Raw genomic sequence first — 22,618 nt, 5'->3', positions numbered from 1 at the left:
GAGGGGGTAGGAGAAGAGAGGATTTAATGCATGGGATTGGTTACAAATGTGTTGGCAGAGTTGGAGAAACAAAAGAAGAAATGTGTATTACTAAAGATCAGTAACTGCAGTCACCATCGTCCCCAGGGCTGTTGGAGGAAAGTGATGTTACTGAGTTGAGGAGATATACTCCTGCTACCTTCTTTCCACCTTCTAATACCATGTTAATGCATCTCAATGGCAAAACCTAACTGGACCACAGCTGGAAAGAGAGTCTGGGAAACTGCTTTCAGGCTTCCAGCTTTATTGTATAGGGGAGAGAACAAAAGAGCTGATGTGGAATAAGTTTCAATAGATAATACCTGGCATATACCTCTTCTGCTAGCATTCTGTATTATCTCACTCGGCTTTTTAAAAATTCATATCATTTACCACTATATGTTTGTTTATTGACTACCTGCCCCCCCACCCCCATCAGAATATAAATTCTGTAAGAGCAGGGGCATTGTCTGTCCTGCTTGCTGCTGTATCTCCAGGAGTCAGAACACTGCCTGACATCAGTATGGTAGCATACTAAAAGGGGAGGGGTTGTGAGAGAAGACTGCCTCAGTGGAAAGGAGTATTTTATCACTGACATTGTTTAGGATTGCCAGTGTATGGTGATAATAAAGAACAGAATGACTTGTAGTTAGTTTTATTACTGTTTTTGAATTTTCTGCAGACAGTGCATTCTTTTATGTGAGGGTAAAGCCTTAATAAAGCCCTTTTGCCATGTCTAAGGACAAATTTGAACTTGGGTTAACTTTCTAGCTCAGTTCCTCTGGAAATCTGATAAAGAAAAATGTCAGCTTGTTAGTAGGCAACACTTCTTCTGGTAAAATGGTCTCTGATTAGTAACTTGCATATGGAATGGAAGAAATTACAGATGACCTATAAATCCCTAGTGGAAAGCCAAGCTTTGGGCTTCCACGAATGTGGTGACACTTGAAGCTGGGCATATCCCTTGTAGGGACTCTGGAAGTTGCCTAAGATTGTTATAAGAAATATTGATTCCTATGTAGGAGATGGTGCTTCTAAGTTGCTGGCTCCCATACTCCCCTAGTAGAATTCTTGTTCCCTTGCACTTAAATGTCACTTGAAGAACAAAGAGAACAGCTGTTGGATGGCTGTATGAACTGCTAAGATGACTGGTCCCACTGAAGAAAGCATGATGCTCCCCTGCTGGATGCTGAGTTTCCTGTTCAATATATTTCTAAGTAAGCTGGTTCAAGGTACAGTATATTCATATATTGTTAAGTCTGATGTTTAGTTAAGAGAACCTCTGGTGAGCATTCCAGCGTGTAACAGATGCCTAATAAATATATATTGAACAAATACATGAGGTTGGAAATGTACGACCACAATTAAATAATTATTGAATGGTATTCTATTACCTAAATTTTAACCTGCATAGTTTGTCGAAATCAACAAATGTCTACAACAGCTGGTCTGTGTTAGTTATTGTTTACAACTCTACCTTCCCAATTCTAAAAGAATTCCTTCATCCTGAATAAGATCATGTAGTCACAAAATACAGAGCAGGCTTTAAATATAGTATACATAGACATCTCGTATGGCATTCTTTGGGTTGGCTAAGGCTACTGTTCTGCTTAGCAATATACCACACTGGATTCAAGAGGTGGCGTATGTGAAGCCATACATATCAGGGGAAATCAGAACTAATACTTAAGGGGAGCTTGTGCTGTGACTGAATAAATTATAGACTTGTCACATTCACAGACAAATGTAATTTCTTTTGGCCTTTCTGAAATAAATGAATACTTTTTTTTCCTTATTATTTTCTGGCTATCTGAGGATCTCAAGCCTCAGGAGAGATACTATGCATTATTTATTACTTTTATCTCTAGTTTCCAGTATAGTGTCTGGCATAGAGGTATTCAACAAACATTTGTTGAACTAAACTATATGGTGATAGAGAGTCATAATAATAGCTAACTTTGGATGGGAGTAGGGAGGAATGTCAAACTACATGGAGCCAGAGATCATGGAACTTAGAAGCATTATTCCCTTGGAAAACTATGTTAAGTACAGCAGGCCAGAAAACGTAGGGGAATCTGTCAAAGCTTCTCTAAGGACAATCAAATCTATGGGGGCAGGGAACTAGGACTACAAAATCTTTTTTAGATTCTACCATGTACGTACCATCTCTATTCTCACCCCGTTACTTTTCCCTACTACTAGTAAAGAGTTTTAATAAAGGGTATAAAAGATAGCTTAGGGGCTTCCCTGGTGGTGCAGTGGTTGAGAGTCCGCCTGCCGATGCAGGGGACACAGGTTCGTGCCCCAGTCCGGGAAGATCCTACATGCCACGGAGCGGCTAGGCCCGTGAGCCATGGCCACTGAGCCTGCGAGTCCAGAGCCTCTGCTCCGCAACGGGAGAGGCCACAACAGTGAGAGGCCCGCATACCGCAAAAAAAAAAAAAAAAAGATAGCTTAAAAAATACTACCAATGTACTCTGGGGGATAACTGATAATATTAATCCAGGCCTACAAAGTCATTAGGAAGAACACAATAAATGTAGCTTAAACAAAGTTGCCTAATAACTAGTTGTCTATTAGTTTGCTCATTGTACTTAGCTTTCCTAAACCCCATGAAGTCACTTAGATGCACAAAGCATATAAATAAATCTCAAATAAGAATAGATCATTAAGTCAACCAGTTTAACAGAAATTTCTTTCTGATGCTAAACATAGTGTCAGTTCATCCTAGGGATATTAGAATCATCACTTTGTAGATCAATTAAAAAGAATTTTTATTTTGGGTCAGTCAATAGTTTTTGGGAATGACTAGTACACCTATACTGGGAAGTAAGCAAATCTAGAATTCTGATTTACCTCTCCATTAGCAAAACAAAACATTCTTTTCTTTTGCCCTTTCCAAAAGAACTATAACGGTAATAGACCCTTGAAAACATCCATCTCCAAGACCCTAGGAAATTAAAAATAATGGTAGCAACCTCTTTTTAGAGGTTAAAAGAGAAAAAAAACCAAAATCCTGTTAATCTGTTTAAAAATAGTATAAGATCTAAAGGAATTACTTAAAAAAATCTCAATAGTTTGATTCTGCTTTTAGGCTTTGAATTTCCAGCGGATTCACTTTTCAATATTCCCAGTTTGACCTTACAGCTTCCAACTGAAGTTTTGTATAACTTAAGCAAACAGGGAACAGGAAGTTTTTCAAGAGTTCTCATAAAAAGACTGACTAAATTCCCCTTCCTAAATCAGGGCTGAAATGACATTTTGACACATTCTGAATAGCATGCTACTAGAGATGCTATCTTTAGAGAAAAAAAAAAACCTCTGATTTTCAAATCCTTCCTGGTGATTAAAGATCACATGGAATGTTTAGCAAGAAAAGGGGCTAGCCATGGTGTCCTAGTTCGTTGAATTATTTCCCACACAGAGGTGGCCCATCATCTCAGCAGCAGGGTATGCACAACTGATTGTCCCAACAGACTAAGTACTGGGTTTGCACAGTTGAATACCTACAGCTAGCAGTCAACATTCTTTGTTTATATGTACTGAGTGTGTGGAAGGTCATTGGTTGTAATATTTCATTTTAGTAAATGGAAGGGAACATTTCTTAATATGTAATTTCTAGTTCTTCCTTTTCATTTTCTGTACTTGAACTATCCTGAGGCCAATTTATTATTTCCTTATTATAGAAATGTGGTAAGATCTATAATCCTTAATGTTCTATTTATAACACAGAATACAGAATGTCAGAAATACTTTCATCTGAAAGCCCCACTACCCACCATCTTGCCCCTGCTGTCACCCCTGCCCCACCTCCGCTTTTTTTCCTTACCTCATTCCCTGTTGACATGACTGCAACCACTGGAAACTTATTAACTTCAACCTCTGTGACACCTACAGTTGCCAGAAGACCAATCTCTGAGGGGCCCATGTGGGTTCCTTTGGCCAAAACACATTCCCCTCTTTTAATGTCATGGCCAATGGGTCTGAAAGTCAAAGCAGAACCATAAACAGTATGACTAAGAACAGTATTTTCTCAACTCAGGGGAAACTTTAGTGTTAAAGAAGGAGGACACTCAAGGGGGAAAAGGTGAAGAGATGAGGCAGGACCAGAATACTAAAACGAAGAGATTCTAAAAACTCTATGCTTTTTTAATTAAAAAAATTAAATCACATAACAGAAGACAGAAATAGATTTGTATCTATTGCTGTTAAACAGGAATATGTTACTTCATGTTTGAAAGTTATTTTATAAATTGTTTTGTATCACATTACAGTCCAAAACACCAATTGCAATCTTTCTTTGATGTAAGGCAAGCATTTATATGAAAATATCTAATGCCATGTCCATAGCTTGTTAGCTTTGTGGTGAGGAGAATAATGCTAATGAGGTTACAGTCATGGAGATAATTTCCATTTAGACCACTTAGGCTGGTCCAGTTCTGTGGCTGTATAGGTCCATTCACTCTTGGCCTGCTGCCACAGGAACTGGAGAAGTATAGCTTTGTTACAAAACGTTGAGCAAATTAGCATTAATAGAATCAGGGCAAACATATTCAATTGTAAGAAAAATCATTTGACAAATATACACTACTTATGGTAAGACAGTAGTCTCATCTTTGTATATAAACAGTAGTACATTATTCCATTATTATTGGCAGTCAATAGAGGAGGGGCTTTCAGCTAATTATATAAATACTCTACTCTGAAAGTATCTGTGTTAATATCAAATTCTGGATTACCAAGGGGGTAGGGATGGGTAATTCTGGATTATCTAGGAGGAGGATTAACTGTGGATTATGTAGGCTCATGACTTTGCCTCCTTCTCATGTTGCTTCTGAATATTTCATTTGCCTTTACCAACTTTACAAAAAAGTAGGGAGGGCAGACATGGGATACAGAATTCAGAAAATTAATTTTGCTACTTGTTAAAAGCCCTGAAAGCTAATGGTTAACTGACTGAGCTGTGAATTTATAATAGCCATGCTCTACTGAGTTCATGATCATGGCAGAAACAAAAGTTGGCTATACATTCTATATGTTATGAACTTACCTGATATCTTGGCCTGGCCGAGCTTGCACCAGAATTCGTACTTCAAGCTCCTCAGTGCCCTATAATAAGAGCAAATCACGTAATTTCAAACAGAACAATCTAACTGAATTTTGATCAATAGAATTTAGCTACTCAGATGCTTTCATCATCAGATAGGCCCAGAATATATAAAAATATAGAGGAACAGAAAAGCCTTTGCTAAACCCTTTGAACATGATGAATTTCTACCACAGTTTCCTGAAAAATCAGGTTTGGTGCCAAGGAATGAATGAATGAATAAATAAACAAACAAACATTTTCACTGATTCTCATGCTTTTAAAAAATGTACCAATTCAAATACTGACTCTTACTTTGTAAGCAGCATTCTTTAGGAAAAAAAAAAAAGATGGCTACCCTAATAGATACAGTGAATGTGCATGGAGATAACCTGTCTCTTCCAAATCATGGGTTCAATACTATGCCAAGGTTCCTTGCATATATATCTGCAGGTATTTCTGAAATACTTGCAGAAATTTCAGTGAAGGACTTATAGTTTATCTGGTAGTAGATTTCTATAAATTAATGGTGATCATCATTTTTACATTTATGGACTGTGAATAACATTGTGACACTGGAACTGTGTCTTGTCATCTGGCAGAGTCTGTGGAGGCATGTGTTCTGGATTTCAATGTTCTGCTGGCTTCACTGATGCCAATAAATCTGTTGGACAGTTTTAACAGCAGGGCAATGTGATCTGTGTGCCAAGAGTTGAATTTTATAAGATTTACTTGTGGGAAGGTGATTAAAGAGAAAATCCCCAAATCAAGAAAAGAGGGTGTGTCTCAGCATGGCCAAATTTTACTATATACCCAGCCGAGGAGAATATATATTTGTTATTAATTCTAACTTTAAAAATACAAGATATCTTAAACTTCTCAAAACAAGTAAGATAGCCAGTCATTAAAGCATCAGTTGAAGTTATTCTTTTATTAGTGACTGATCCTCTGGTTTCAATAACTGCCACTAGTTTCAGTGAGATAAAGGCCTACTTAGAACAGAGTCCTGTATTTTAGGCAATAGAGGGGGAACTGACATAAATTTAATGTTTCCAGACTGTAATTTGGCGGCACAGATTTTCCTGAATTATAGAAAACCAGAGCTGAAAGGATCATTTGGTTTAAATGCTTGGCTTAGTGTAATATTCAAGAACTTGCCCAAGTGTTCTTTGTTTAATTCTTCTCTATTAAAATCTCCTTCACATTTTACCAGAAGCTAGTCTTGATGAACAAGTTTCTCAGCTAGAATGATAAGTCAACAGTTAATATCTCTGCTCTTTCATCTTGAGGTAGTTTCTTTCCTTGCTTGCATATGAAATTTCTTGGCTCAAATGTGGCTCAAATTCTGCTGTAATCACAGTAATGATCATAAAAACATCTACTATAACAAAAGGTTTTCAAGCCTAAGGCAGTTCCTTATTTACTATACACTACAATGTAAGGTTCTAACATAACCAAAAAAATTGGGCTAATCTCATAAACATTGCAGAAAATAGGCATGACTTATAATACCGCCATAGGAATGGAGCCATGAGACCTGGTAATGACATACATCATCAGATTCCCTGATCAGTTCAGTATCTTCCACTTGTACTACTGCATCAGCACCACAGGGGATTGGAGCACCTGTTGTAACCCGCATGACTTGTCCTGGCATTACTGTCTGAGTCGGCTGGAAATACAAACATGCAAGAAAGAGTCGATTTACTTTACTGCTGCAAAGGAAAAGTCTGCAGGAGATGTGACAGTTTTTGAAACAAACCATAAAAGGAAAATCTTACAGTCTTACTCATTTTGGGAAAATGGAATAAAAGTCACAAACAAATATACTTACACCAAAGAGGCTTTCATTTGACTTAAGTAATGACTTATTTAGATGTCTTTCTTGGTGCCCTGCTTTCCTTTTGAAGAACTATCACTTATATTTGCCACTACTGTCTCTCACTCATTGTGAATTTTCTTAATATATGTAAAGCGATTTTACAGTCTTTAAAAAAATACCATGTAATATGATTTTATGAATGACAATTATGAAAAACCATCATGTTGATCATTTACTGAAGTTCTGGTGTTTGAGAAATGTAGTATTTTATTAACCAACGTTTTAGTTAAATAAAGGCAAGCCAGAAAAATTATTTTAATTATTACTCTTGAAAATCTTTATAAAATATATTAGTTCACCTTGCAACTAATAATAAAAGTCTAACAAATGTAAATAAATCATTTAAAAATGATTCCAGTGTCTGTAATGATTTGGGTTAAATATTATATCCAAGATTTTTATTGTTTGAGCTCTCATATGAATGGTATGGGAGACTGACTACAGGACCTACCTTGCACACTTCCTCCCAGCACAGGAAAAATCATATTTCTGTCAGCTCCATCTAATAGGTTTGATCTGGCCTCAGAAGAGTCACTTATCATGGGCCATGATTTAGGGCAGATTTGGGAAAAGGAATGCTTTAAATTTCCCCAAAAAGAAAATTCTGAGATAACATTAATTGCCCAATAAAAATGATATCTTTCCAAAGACATCTGCTTCTTAGGTATTTAAAATTTTAGGTTACAACATGTAAATATTCTTAACACTACTGAACTGTACACTTAAAAATGGTTAAGATGGTACTTTTTATGTTATACATTTTTTACCACATTAAAAAATATTAGGGAATGATTAAGGAAAAATACCCTTCCACCAGATGTACAATCAAAGTAAAACTGGAAATTTATTTGTTAGAAAAGCCTTAAAAAGCTTATTTCCATAATGTTATTGCTATAAACAATACCATCAATAGCTAATATTTACTGAATACTCAATCTATGCTAGGCAGTGTTAGGTGCATTATTATATTCCAGAATATAAGCCTTATAAAGACAGAAATTTTCATTTTCTGTTTGCCTCTCTAGATCACATCGTCATTTTCCTGTGCTGTGGCCCATAAGGCCAACCTCTATGGACTGTTTCAACCAGGTTCCCATCACTCTGTCTTCTGGTTAGGTTCAGCCAATGGGAGGGGCCAACAAGAGATCAGAGGGTAGGAGAGAGAGAGAAGTACAATTTTTATTCCCCTTGCCCTTTCCCTGCTGGGCTGCAGTTTGGTGATGGGTATGCCATTTCTACTACTGATGCCACAGCTCCTATTAGGTGGACCTCTCCCGTAGCTATCAATCTCCCAGGTCTAGGTACTACTCTCTCCCTTTGCCCCTTCAAACCTAGAGGAGGTAATGAAATCTCACTGTTGCTAGTACCTGAGTGCTTCACATTCCTTTGTTAGTTTCCCTTAATCCTGTCTATATCTTGGGTAGAGTCATTTCATTAATCTTTAATCACCCTCTTTCCAGACATATTTATTGCTCTATCATCCCAAAGCCTAGAAAGTGTCTGGCACAAAGTTGGTAGTCAATAAATATTTCCAGAATGAATGAATAAGTATGCATGGTCTCATTACCACAACAACTACATGAACCATGTAATCCTTCTTGGCTTACAACTCCGGTGTTCTCACTGATTTTCTCCCACAAGCCACTGGAGAAAGGTTCTTGGGATCAAATCTGGCATTGAACTACATACTTTATATCCCCTTATTATGTTATTTGACAAAAAGACATTTCAGGGCTTCCCTGGTGGTGCAGTGGTTGAGAGTCCGCCTGCCGATGCAGGGGGCACGGGTTCGTGCCCCGGTCCGGGAAGGTCCCACATGCCGCAGAGCGGCTGGACCCGTGAGCCATGGCCCCTGAGCCTGCGCGTCCGGAGCCTGTGCTCCGCAATGGGAGAAGCCGCGACAGTGAGAGGCCCGCGTACCGCAAGAAAAACAAAACAAAACACATTTCAGGCTTATTTGGAATTGTTACATTCTAATGTAATTTTCTACCAAGATAATGCATAGAATTAAAAAACAAGCTTAGGGCTCAATGCATTAATTTTTTTTAATTTTTAGTGTTGGCTGCATTGCGTCTTTGTTGCAGTGCGTGGGCTTCTCATTGCAGTGGCTTCTCTTGTTGTGGAGCACGGGCTCTAGGCACGTAGGCTTCAGTAGTTGCAGCACGTGGGCTCAGTAGTTGTGGCTAGCAGGCTCTAGAGTGCAGGCTCAGTAGTTGTGGGGCGTGGGCTTAGTTGCTCTGCGGCATGTGGGATCTCCCTGGACCAGGGCTCGAATCCATGTCCCCTGCATTGGCAGGTGGATTCTTAAGCACTGCGCTACTGGGCAAGTCCTCAATGCATTAATTTTTTTTCAACCCCAGATACTACTTATTATCTGGTGCATCTCTTAATTCACTAAACATGACCATTTTGCAGTGCAGTGATTTTTGATGAAAAGCGTTAATGTTTTGATATATGTGTTTTTTAGTAGAGGTGCTAATGTCAAAACTATCTTCTGAGACTGTGCAATAAAAATATTTAATGTAGGTCTAAAGAAGCCCTTTTATTCCCCTGAAAGTGCCTTTTTGGCTAAGGCAGAAAGTGATTCCCAAAGTGAGTTTCAGGGTAGTTGCTTCTTAAGCTGATATGTGTTAGCCTGGAGCCCTCCCTCAATTTAGTCTGATTCAATGTACCATATTATGTAAATTTAAGCTTTACTGTGGCTATACCTGTAATTTTCTCTGCTTCTTGGCTTAAACCAACTTTAAAGAAGTGTTTCTGTGTGGCTGCTAAATAAAAAATTTGGCTCCTCTCCAAAACCAGTAATTCTAAATGGTAGGTGAAGGATTCCCACCAGCTCACTTATATTAAATCTAATGTAAAAGATATTACTGGATATATAAAGACATTTATATATCTACTTAGAGTAGACATATAAACTGCAATTGAATTGAATCAACTGGAAAAACTCTAGCAATAAATGAAGTACTTCCTTTAGATTGTTAAGACTACCAACTCTTTTATTTTTATTGATATAGGTACCTTATATACTTTATATAAAGTAAAAACTATAAAAATCTTGATTTTTCCTTAATAGAGATATTGAGTTGGATTTTTTGAACTTTGTCCAATGATAGCACTTTATAATTACACAACTGAAACTGAAAGTGTCCAATGCTAACCAATAGGACCAAACTATAAGTGATTTAAGGTTAAGTATTTTGGTACACCAATAAACCATGTTGTAAATAACTGTCTCAGTGTATGCAATGGTCCCCTAGTGCTCAAGTGTATTTACTTTCAATAAGTGAGCAATTTGGCTCTTGCAAGATCCCTGAGATTGCTGTAAAGAGTGTATGTATATGATACATCAGTTATAGATAAAGTACATCACAGGTAACTTGAGGAAAAATCCTGTTTTCTTATATAGTTTTAATCTTTTTTCCCATCAAAATTTTATGAGAACTTACAAGAAGTTGGCAATTTTTTAATTTCACAACTCTTCTTGTGCTCCTTTTTATCAGTTGGAAGTCTTAACTAGTAAATAAAGTTTAAGGGTCCATAAGGCTCTTAACAATCTGCTACCTATGCCTAAGTATTCTAGGCTGTAACTACCACAAACTATTTGCAATTTCCTAATACCATGCAATTTTTCAAACACCACTGGGTCTTGACTTATACTGTTCTTTCTGCTTGGAATGTTCCTTTTTCATTTCTGTTTCTATTTTTGTAAAACTCTCTTAGGCCCAGCTCCAATGTCATCTGCCTGGCCCTTCTAGGACAAAATGCTCAACCTCTCTATTGTGCTCCATAGCACATGACTGACAGCATTAGTTTAACACTTAATATATTGTATTATATTTAGTTGTTTATACTCTGTCTCCTCCACTATATGTAAACTGTTAAGAGTAGTAATCATGTATTAATCTATTTTATATTCCTAGAACCTAGCACAGTGCTCCTTGGTACAAACAGTAGGTATGTTTGATAAATATTGGATAGACTCAGTTGAAGATCAGAGAAGTACTCCTTGAATAATTGATATTTTGGGGCTTTGTTTAAAAAAATGGATGCTTTGTATGTCCATTGCTGATGGATACACATACTAAGAGGTCAAGTAAGTTATGAGGTCATAATGAAAGTTATTTATAAAAAAGCGACCTAGGTCTAGTTGTTCTTTTTGTCAGGAAAACAGTCATGAAGAGCAAAACCAGCCTGTGCACAGCATGGACAATGATCTAATTACTACAGTGCCAGGCTTAGCTTCAGAGACCTGTGCACAGTACTCCTCAATGCCTGGATGTAGAGGTGAGGCAGCTAGGGTTACCACCATTGGCACCATCCTTCTCCTATATACTTCCTCAACCCCTCTCTATTTTTAGCACATATGGGAGTACATGCTAAGGCGTGGGATATAGTTTTTGCTCAAACTGCCCTATTTATTTATTAATTTCCTCCTTTATTTTATTTATTTATTTATTTTTTGCAGTACACGGGCCTCTCACTGTTGTGGCCTCTCCCGTTGCAGAGCACAGGCTCCGGACGCGCAGGCTCAGCGGCCATGGCTCACGGGCCCAGTCGCTCCGCGGCATGTGGGATCTTCCCGGACCGGGTCAAGAACCCGCGTCCCCTGCATCGGCAGGCGGACTCTCAACCACTGCGCCACAGGGAAGCCCCCCTCCTTTTTTTTTTATATAATCCTTATGAGTGTTTGGTGGTAGCAGAAGAGAAAAGTGCGTTGGTTTTCCCTTTGCCTCTAGTCAATAAGGAAGGTGCTCTTTTAACCAACTTTCAAAACTCACTGGATTAACATATGCTCTCTATTTCCTATTGAACGTAATGATGCCTACAGACACTTTGTTTGAAACTGTTAGACTCTTCTCTTGTACACCTAAGATTCAACCGAGTTTGCTCCCAAACTTGTTTGTACAAGTTTGTGGCAATAGTTGCTACTGAATTAAGTTATTTAAATAAATATTACATAAACCAATGATATATGAGTGTAAAAGGAGTTATTTTTTTCCTATAAAAATTAAGTTAAACCTTTGGAAAAACTCATTTAAAAAAGGCTGCTAAAAAGAACTGATGTCAAATTAGGTATGGGTGAAGCAACTGTAAAAAAAATTATAAAAATATAATAAAAATCTAGAAGGATTCTATACTTAGATACTTTGCAAAGGTCTTAAATTTTTTTTTACTTTAAAGAAACTAAAACTTGAAATCACATATAATGCCTTTTGGGTATAAGAGAAGTTCAAATAGCAGATACTTATTAAAAGAAAAGCCTTAGGGCTTCCCTGGTGGCGCAGTGGTTGAGAGGCCACCTGCCAATGCAGAGGACGCGGGTTTGTGCCCCGGTCCGGGAAGATCCCACATGCCGCGGTGTGACTAGGCCCGTGAGCCATGGCTGCTGAGCCTGCGCGTCCGGAGCCTGTGCTCCGCAACGGGAGAGGCCAAAACAGTGAGAGGCCTGCGTACTGCAAAAAAAAAAAAAAAAAAAAAAAAAAGCCTAGCTCTCCATCAAATTACTGACAAATAAATGTTCATTTATTTAAGTTACATTTATATTTATTTTAAAAGTAAAAGATAATTTCCCACTTGTAACTTATTTCCAATTAAATGACCAATTACTGGTATCGAAAGCATTAATTAAGAGGACTTCTGTTGTACTTCGACCATGGCCCATTAGTGCTTCGTTTCTATTAAGAAATACCTGTTCTCTGGTTAGCTCCCTGATGAGAAAAATTAATCAAAATGATTAGCTAGAAAGATTAAATAATCTGCTTCTTCTAAATTTCCCTGTATGTAACACGAGTCGGGGAAAACTCTGCAAAGACCACTTAGAAATTTTAGCTCTATTCAAACATTAATGTTCATACCAGAAGAAAGATTCATCCAATCACAGGGCTGGAAAATGCTTGTGGGGCATGTCATCTGAGACATACCAGTAACATCATGCTGTATATTAATAGATGCAGATTCTTTCAGTTAAGAAATAATTCATTTGGTTCTTTCTCATGGGAACCATCCTTTCATCTCTTTGATAACCTGTCTAATCCTTCTCTAAGATTTCCATTACAACAATGGCAGAAGTCTAGAGTTAGAAGCCCAAAGTCCATGAAACTAAAATCTTTAGGGTCTTTCAGGCTTATGAATCTCACCTGTTCACCAGCTTGGGATTCCCCAATGATGAAACGATCTCCTGGGCCATCGGCAGCTGTGAGATGAACAGAACCAAGAACAATCATCAGAATGGACCTATAGCAAAGAATAAGAACCTAGTGTTGGAATTCTAAAACTTGACTCAAATGATCAGATAAGGCTTCAGGAAAGTGGAATACTTTTCTGATCTCCTAGTTTAGAAAAGGGCTTTGTTATTACTAGTTTGATCTTCGGTATCCACAACTCACAAGAACCAACAGAAGTGGTCCAGATTGTGCCTTTTCTTGGTGTCTCTGGAGATAGTTTTCTTGTTGTTCCATAATTTCCACTCTTGCACTTTTTAATAGGAAGTTCTTTTAGCCTATTGTCCTAAATAAATGGGCATGTATGCGTTATATGTGTGTACACACTCATGGAGACATATGTATGAAGTAGCAAGTGAAGTAGGAAGAACATATATTCTTTTCTTCATTTGACACTTGAAGGAAATGAGTTACAGAATGAAGAAACTCAGGTAGAAAAGGTTCAGTACCTTTAACAAGTTCTGGCTAGTGGTAGAGCTAGGACTAAAACCCCAGTCCCTGAATTTCCAATACAGTATTTTTTTTTTTATGATGGATCAAAGTTCTGTTTCTAAATCAAAATACACAGGCAGTGCTGCATCACAATTCCCATTGACTGTTTATTTTTAAATTGGAAGAAACACTTTCAGACTTGAGACGGAAAAAACTTCTCATCCAATTTTTTTCTATATACAGTATAGTAATGGCTGGATGAAAAAATATTCCTGGAGATAAATGTATTCAAAAGGGTTTTCTTCACATACAATTGGATTTCAGACCAATACTATTGGCAAGGCAATGCATACCTAATGAGTTTCATGATCATGACCATTATCTCCTTGTAATCAGCATACAGCAAGGGTTTGGGGGCACATACACAGCAAAGATAACACTATTTATATGAATATTTTAATCATATTTGCAGTCATGTTGATAAATAATAAAAAGTATTTTCCCTCTTTTAGAGAGGATATATAAAATTTATTGTTTCTTGGACTTCCCTGGTGGCGCAAGTTAAGAATCCACCTGCCAATGTAGGGGATGCAGGTTCGAGCCCTCGTCCAGGAAGAGCCCACATACTGTGGAGCGGCTAAGCCCAGTGCGCCATAACTACTGAGTCTGTGCTCTGGAGCCCGTGAGCCACAACTACTGAAGCCCGTGAGTCACAACTACTGAAGCCCGTGCGCCTAGAGCCTGTGCTCGGCAACAAGAGAAGCCACTGCAATGAGGAGCCTATGCACCGCAAGGAAGAGTAGCCCCCGCTCATTGCAACTAGAGAAAAGCCCGCACACAGCAACAAAGACCCAAAGCAGCCAAAAATAAATAAATAAATGAATAAATTTAAAAAAGAAAGAAAGAAAGCCAGATATAAGAGAATCCATGTAGCCTGATTACATTTATTTTTTAAAAAAATTATTGTTTCTTTATGTGACTACAAAGTAGTATTTTTTCTGAAGCCTTATATATACAATACCGTTTATAATAAGTCACTATTTTGCACAGCTGGCTTTGGTTAACCTGATGTGAAGAGGAACAAAAATTAACATTGGGTGTCTTCTACTTACTAGATGTTGTATCTTGTGCTTTTTAGACATTGTCTCAATTAATAAATTCTTGGCTTTCTGGTGTTTTTTTGGAATGCTATTGTATTTTCAGTGTTCACTTGTAAGAAAGAGAATACTGTAGTTTTCCTGCAATGGTATTCTTATGCTGCTTTCATGGGTTCTTTTTTCTTTCCTCTTTTTTTTTTTTAATGAAACAATTTAGAACAGACATAGAAATCACTGCTTCAACAATTATCAACATTTTACCAATTTTGTTTCATCTGCCCCCACACTTATTTTTGCAGTATTTTAATCATAATTTTCTTACTGTAGAAAATTAAAAAGTCAATTATCTTTCAGAGTTCTGTACTAACTGCATCTCAAAACTGAATAAACTTAGTTTTGATTATTTCTCTGCTAGAGATATTACCAGCTTTCCACCTCCCATAAGCAACCTAGATGTTTTCTCTTTTTACTTCTTGCTCAAGGGAAAATTAGCATGGTTTTAGAGTAAAAGCTGAATCTGAATCCTGGTTCTGCCTATTATTAGCCTCAGGACTTTCAGCAAATTACTAAAACTTTCTCTAACCTTCAGTTTGCTTGTTGATAAAAATGGGAATAACCATACTTTAAAAATAATATCTTTTAAGGCTTTTTATTCCTTTCATTCATTCACTAAATTTCTACTGAGGTCTTCTGTGCTCTTAGTGTTATATTAGATGCTGGGACAGAGTAGAGAGTAAAACTAGATATTGTTTCTATTCTAATGCAGTGTCAGTCTGTTGCAATGTTTTTCAAACTCTAGATCACAAATACAGGTGGGCTGTAAAATCATCTTGTAAAGAAAAAGAACAGAAAATATATCTCATCACGCATGGTAAAGGTGAAAATTGTGTCAAGAAACTTATTTTTGTTTATATATATGCATGCATATATATTTATATGCATTGTATATGTTATATATGTATGTGTATATCATTGGTTTGTGATGTCTAATGTATTAATGTGTGTCTTTCTATGGGTGTGGTGAAAACAAAACTCTTAAAGCCACCAATGTGAGGGAGATAGATATTAATCAAATAGTCACATTAACAAACATATAAATTTGTATATAAATACAAATTAAGAAAACCATTCTAAAGGAAAGGAACACGGTTTTATGAGAGCATACACTGAAAGTACCTGAACTACACTGGAGGGTCAGGGAAAGACACCCTGATAAAAGAATTTATGATTTGAATATGAAGGATGAGGAAGAGCTAAGTAGGCAAAAATATGTGGGGATGGGGGAGAGGGAGAGGGAAAAGGAGAAGGAGAGATAGGGTGGGGGAAGAGGGAGAGATGGGGAGAGAGGGAGAGATGGAGGGAGAGGGAGAGAGACAGAGAGGAAATGAAAATGCTTCATCTATAGATATTCACCTAAAGAAAACAGTATGTGTAAAGGCGCTGGTTCACGTCCTCCCTCTATCCTATAGTCTAGCTACTCTCAGGAGTACCTGAGAATACCAAGATGACTCATATTTCAGCTCCATAATATATGCTACTCTCACTGCTTGGAGTGTCCTCTTCTTCTCCCTGCCTTCTGGTTAAAGACTTCTTAGCTTTTAAGACTCAGCTCAAGTGTCACCTTCTCTAGGAAGTCATATCTGACTTCCTTTCCCTCAAGAGTCACCTACTTCTTCTTTTGTTTCCACAGTGTATTCCTGAAATAACTCTAATTATGGCTTCCTAATGTATTTGTAACCATTTGCTTATTTGTCTCAGGGAAATTCCTAGTACCTGCTGAATAATAGGTATTCAATAAATGTTCAATATATGAAGTATTCGAAAGTTCAAGAAACGAATGAGTGTGGCTCCTAAGAATCTTTGTAGAAAGATGCATGCATGAATGAACAATAAATAATATTTTCCACTGCAAAATGCTGTATTTTGAATGCATTCCATTTTCTGCTGGTTCATGTATATTGTTTTCTTCAAAATACGAGTCAAAATTCACCATCTTTAGAATGTTCAGAAAGACTGCTCTGCTTAATTCTATATAACTTAGATTATGTCTAGCATAGTGCCTAGTTCATCACTGATGCTCAGTAAATATTTGATAAAACAAAGAAATCAATTTGGCACTTCCATAATACTTAGGTGGGAAGTTTGTAAACTGTCTTATACACATTAGTATTGTGCTTTGTAAATTTTCTTAAATAATTTTATAAATGTGTGGTAGGTAGGGATCACTTCCTTTATTTCTTTTTTGAAACCCTCTGCTCTTCAGTCTTCCTCTTGTCTCCTGTTCCCCACACATGCAAATATACATATACTCAAAATGCTCATATCAGTGTTCTGCACAAATGCTCCAAACAAATGTCAGTATATAATGAGTGGCTAGAGATAATCCGGGGCAAGGTTGATATAGAGTGTCAGGGAGGCCAACAACTGAAAGAGCCTTTAAATGATTCTAAGAAGCAAGATGCTTTGTTGCCAAGGAAGGTACACTGACTGGGGAGAGAATATATCTCACTTTAACTATGTTCTCCACTTTGCTCTGAAAATTTCCACCTGGGAAACATGCTAGATAAGGAAGGCTCAGTCAACCAACATTATAGAAAGTCCCTGGTACCAACGGAGGAGTCATTTTTACCATTTCCCTTATAACAGTGCTTCTCAACCCTTAATGTGCATAGAAATCACCTGGAGATCTTAAAATATAGATTCTGATTCAGTAGGTCTGGGACAGGCCCTGAGGTTCTACGTTTCTAACAAGCTGATGCTTATGCAGCTGGTTCATGGACTACCGCTTCTGAGGAGCAGAGCACTGTAAGATTGAACGGAATACAGACAAATTCAGACTAAGAGAAAACTTAAGAAATAAAAAATCAGTGAACTACAACAGAAGTCCTGATTTTACATCAACACCAAGGCTAACTATTTATTATAAAGACAGAAAAGTAACGATCAATCTACCTAGCTTACCGATATTTATTTTAAAATATCTATTAAAGAGACAGGTAAAAGAAAAGTTGCCATTTTCAAGATGAATTCTACCAGCTTGGGTGCGAGGGGGCAGAAGTGGAGGTACAGTGGCAGATGAAGCTAAAGCTTGGAAAGAAATTAAGTAAGCCACAGTACGCCATTAGAAAAGATGGATGGATTCCAAGGATTTCTGTAAAGGCTTAGACTCTTTCCCCCCACTAATTCTGGCATTTCTATTAATAAGTTTTCTTTTCTGTTTTGTAACTGTAGAATTTAATTTGAAGGAAGAGATAAAAGCAATATAAACCAAATCCTAACAGCAAATGCACTGTATAATGCTTCATGCTAGACCCTGAAACTGCTCCCACTTCCACCTTTTTAATGTCCAGAAAACACTTTTAGTCTTTATTTGAAGATTTCTGATTATATCATTTGATATAAAATTGATACCATTAGATAACTATTCATTGTGGCAATGTATAGAAAATCCTCAAGCCATTTGCCCTAGAATTATCCCTCATTTTCATTTTCCAGCCATGTGGGAGCTCTCTTTAAATCTCTTGAAATCCTTTATAGCTATTCACTTATTTTCAATAACAAAAGCCTCATCGTTTCCATGTTAGGACTGAATAAACAGAGGCCATAGATAGCATAACTTTCAGAGGTCCTAGGCACCTCTATTCTTCAATAGAGGAATAAGGCAGAAAGACTAATATTCTGTTTATCTCTAATTATAGAACCAAACTGTCTAAGACTGGATGATAGGCAACAGGGTAATAGTACTGATATTTATGTGTATACTAAAATTAACATTGTAGAATGAGTTTGGAGTGGTGGCAAGGGTAGGTGACAAGACTAGCACAACAGGATTAATACTTGCTGCAGTTATACTGAGGGATTAAATCAGGTGAGTTGTTTGGAATTTTAAATCTGCTGCCTGGAAAGCAGGGAGCAAGGAGTAGAACAGATGAATGAGAAGGCATTCTGTATTCTTTACCATCATCTTCCAGGAGAAAAATGCCCATATATTGTTAGTATTGAGAAAAGATATATTATTTCATTAAATACATTATTTTAAGCTTTTGGGGATTAAGTTAAATTAATTATTCAAAATTATCTCTCTGCTCACATGAGTAATACTCCTATATCATAAGGCTTTCTTTTTCATCCAAAGTGTCCTACAGTGGAAGGCCACTGGCTGTCAAATGAGTTGGAAAACCAGCTATGGCCAAACAGGATTTAAATGGACAAAACAGAAACTCTAAAACATTACTTTTGTGACAGAATAAGAAATAGCTCAAAATCAAAAAGGTTATACCGAATTTTAGTATGCATTTTAATACACTGGAAGGAAGTACAACAAAATGTTAATAGTAGCTAGACAGTGAGATGATGGGTTAAAATGTTCTTTTTGATTTTCTGTATTTTCCATAAGCATGTATTTAATCAGAATGTATAAAAGAAAAAGCTTTAATATTTACTTAACCTAAATGGCAAGGATTTCTCTTAATACAATTTTCCAGAATTGTTTGTTGCACATGGTTCTCAAAATAATTACTGGCTTGTTTATAATTTTCCCTTTTCTTAAATAATCCCAAAACTAATTCTGAAGTGATAAGCCTTTCAAATTGAACATTTTCAAGAGAGTGAATTTGGTATTCTGAGATATTTTTACCTTTATTAACATCTAAGAAGCAATTGTGAGACAATGGGCACCCACATCTCTATAGGAGCGTGTGAATGCATCAAGAAGGTGGTTGGCTTAATCAGTGTGAAGGGAGAAATAACTCCTCAAAAATACGAATAAAACTATTGTATTGCTTCTAACTGGTAAATGCTACTTTCATTTTCTTTTCTCTTCTTTCATCACTCAAATTCATTCCCTCCTGAATGTAGTTTTAGGTTTATTAGTTTACGTCATCATCACTTGATTCCTATCTTCTTTATACTCTATTCTTTCTTATTTTTTAAAAGCTGTTCCTATTTCTTTAGCTATTTGTTACTGTCTTGATTTTTCAACCCACATACCTTAAAGCAAGTGATCCTCCAACTGGTTTGGAGTTTTATCCCACATGTTTCTGAAGGATACTGGCTAATGCTTAGTGATCCAGAGCAAGTTAGCAACCTCTTTACACCTAGAGGGTTAGCAATGCTCACAGGTGCCACTGGTTATTACTGGAAGGCCTAAGGCAAAGGCAGAGGAGAAGAAAAACAAGGAGAATAAAGGGAGTGGGGAGAAAGGAGTGGGAGTAAAGGAAGAAGGGGTGGAGAGAAGAAGGTATACAAAGTAGAGAGGTAGAGAGCCACAACAATAGCCTCAAGGATATTCTTTACCAAAACACTGCCTGGGGTTGGTATTATAACACAGAAAAGACTAAGACCATGCCTTTTTGTTCACTGATGACTTCTGCTGCCTTAATTATGTTGATCATAATTAACCAGTCATTCCTACTTTGAAATTTAACCATATCCATGATGGTTATCTGTTATGTCTCTGTTATACATTCCACATCTTAGAGAACTAGCAATGTTTCACAGGAAAGAAATAATGTGAATTAGCTGCATGGTGGATTATCTGTTGAACATTTTATACCGTGAGATGTCATTTTAAATGTTTGTGTGTGTGTGTGTGTGTGCTTGCGTATGTGTGTGAAATAACTAAAAACACCACCACTCTAAAACAAAATGAATGATATACTAAATGGTAATTTTATATATAAATTTCTTTGATAGAATCTACAGTTGCAGAAAGGCTCTTTCCTGGCTCACATGGGCTAACTAGAAAAGCTAAGAGCAATAGTTTCTTTTTATTGAGCTGCTGCTATCTCATCTAAAAATCACAGAACAACTTTCTGTTTCAGAATAATTCTGCCTAATATAATTTATTTTCTCACTTTCTCTTACTTTACATTACCGAGAATATAAAAAATAGACTTTCTTGTCCTTTTGGTGTTTCATCTGCTGTAGTTGTTTGTTCTACTCTGGAAGTAAGAATTCATCATTTCATAGCAATCCAATATGGCTACCAATTATAAGTTCAAACAGAATTTACATTTTAGAGGGAATAAGAAACAAGAGCCAGTGAGGTTATCAGAAGACTAAAATAAATTTCTTTCTGGATAATATTCATTATAATAAACACTATAGAATAAATGAATTTGGAAGAGAAAACATAGGAGGCATTGGGGATTTGTTATTTATATTTTCAGAAATACTCTAATTTGTGAGATAGAGCTGAATGAGGTGCATTTAAGACAGTTTCCTGAGAAAGAATACACTAGTAGGAATTAATCTCTCCACCATTTTATGAGAATAACAGTTTAGATAAATGTTATCCTTTTTTCAGAGATGGTTTAAGAAAATGTGATAATTATAATAAAAAAATAAAAAATAATAATAGTAATAATAGGTACTATTATTATACATTAAAAAAATGATTGAGTGCTTTTTTGGTGTGTGTATGTTTGCCATATACTTTAAGGCCTTCTACAGTCTCACTTAATTCTCACAATAACCTGTTGGGATAAATACTGTTATAATTATCACCATTTTATAGATGAGGAAACCAAGCCTCAAAAAGTTTAAGTGATTTGCTCAAACTTACATAGATGGAACTGGTGCTAGAACCCAGATCACTCTTACTTTGTTATCACTCACTTTTTTATCACTCAAAGTCCATAATCTTAACCATTTGTTCTACTGTCTCCAACAGAGAAAGATACTGCTAAGATATGGCAATGGAACACGGAGGAGGTCAATGAATGTATTTAATTACAAGAAAGAAGAAATTATTTTAATAGCTAGATAGAGTAAAAAAAAATCCAAAACCAAAAAATCAAGTAAGGGACTCCATAAATGACCATCAAAAAGGAATTGGCCTTCTTAACAGCTCTGATAAACTGGGAAATGTTTTTAGGCATTTCTTCAATGATACCAGCCTTGAGTTAATAACCAATAATAGTTTCTAAGCAATTCAGCTGCATTTTCATTTTGGGTTCTTTCGTAGATTGGACTTTAGGCAGGCAAATGCTATTTAGTATTTGCTTTTGAGCTTCATGCAATCCCAGGCAACTCTAAAGGCATGAGCTGCTGGTACCATCTGGGGCTTCAGAGCCTTGAAATATGGAATCTTCTAGGGAATTAGAGGTTTCCCTCATGCTTGCTTTCTATGAAGCCCTTATTGATGTTTGAGTTTAAAGCAGGAGAAAAAAAATTCCCCACTTTATCCCTGTGTTGGGAGTTTGCTCTTCTTTCTTGGACCATACAGATGTTTTCAACTAGAAAACATTTGGACTTCCAGACCAAGACTGTCTGCCATCTGGTATGTGTAGAGGCCGAAAGAATAAATCATGATACAGTGTCTTTATCAACCTCTACATATTTATCTGTAAGTAAGAATTTTCAAGTAACTATAGTACTGTCACTGAAAAGTTTTAATCAAGATTGTGCTGGAAAATATATAGGTGTAGGTTAACATTGTTATCTGTGAATAAAATTATTTTGACAGCCAAGGGGAAAATAGATGTAATAGTCATTAGGTACCTGGGCTTAGCCAAAAATCTGAAAAAAAAAACCAAATTACAATGTGAGTATGTTGATACTCAAGAAAACCAAAATATTTACCTCGGACAGCATAGCCATCTTTTACTGATGCTGGGAACGGGGGTAGGTTGTCTTTTGCATATACATCTTGAGCAAGGACTCGCCCCATTCCATCTGTAAGAGAAAAGAAGGAAAATATGGATGTTAAGTGCAGTGGGTTAAACAGGTAGTCCTAAACAAGATGGACATAGGTACTTGTCTGACAAGGCTTGTATAAGGGCTCAGTCAGATCTCCTGATTTCTATCCCAAGGAATAGGCGACAGAAGGAAGAGATGCATCCTAGTGTCTGAAATGAAAGATTAAGATTCAGTCAAT

The 22,618-nt window shown here is 36.7% G+C and overlaps 1 protein-coding gene across 11 annotated transcripts in view; it reads right to left on the bottom strand.

The window, feature by feature from the left end:
• The window catches only part of GPHN (gephyrin), a 626,342-nt gene that overhangs the window by 80,365 nt on the left and 523,359 nt on the right, over window positions 1-22,618 (bottom strand). For 7 of the 11 annotated variants that reach the window (XM_027111539.1, XM_027111541.1, XM_027111533.1 and 4 more), the window contains 5 exons: window positions 22,324-22,416; window positions 13,127-13,182; window positions 6,657-6,776; window positions 5,069-5,127; window positions 3,848-4,001 (listed from right to left, as the gene is read on the bottom strand). In XM_027111539.1, the coding sequence (XP_026967340.1) occupies window positions 3,848-4,001; window positions 5,069-5,127; window positions 6,657-6,776; window positions 13,127-13,182; window positions 22,324-22,416 (482 nt within the window). Of the gene's footprint in view, window positions 1-3,847; window positions 4,002-5,068; window positions 5,128-6,641; window positions 6,777-13,126; window positions 13,183-22,323; window positions 22,417-22,618 lie in introns of all 11 variants that reach the window. The other 4 variants (XM_027111532.1, XM_027111540.1, XM_027111535.1 and 1 more) reach the window with 1 other exon arrangement.

Source organism: Aethalodelphis obliquidens, unplaced genomic scaffold (genome assembly GCF_003676395.1).
Source record: "Aethalodelphis obliquidens isolate GAN/ISIS:26980383/991018 unplaced genomic scaffold, ASM367639v1 scaffold10, whole genome shotgun sequence".
Taxonomy (NCBI): domain Eukaryota; kingdom Metazoa; phylum Chordata; class Mammalia; order Artiodactyla; family Delphinidae; genus Aethalodelphis; species Aethalodelphis obliquidens.
The sequence above is the reverse complement of the archived record's forward strand: the minus strand, read 5'-3'. Positions and strand labels throughout refer to the sequence as shown.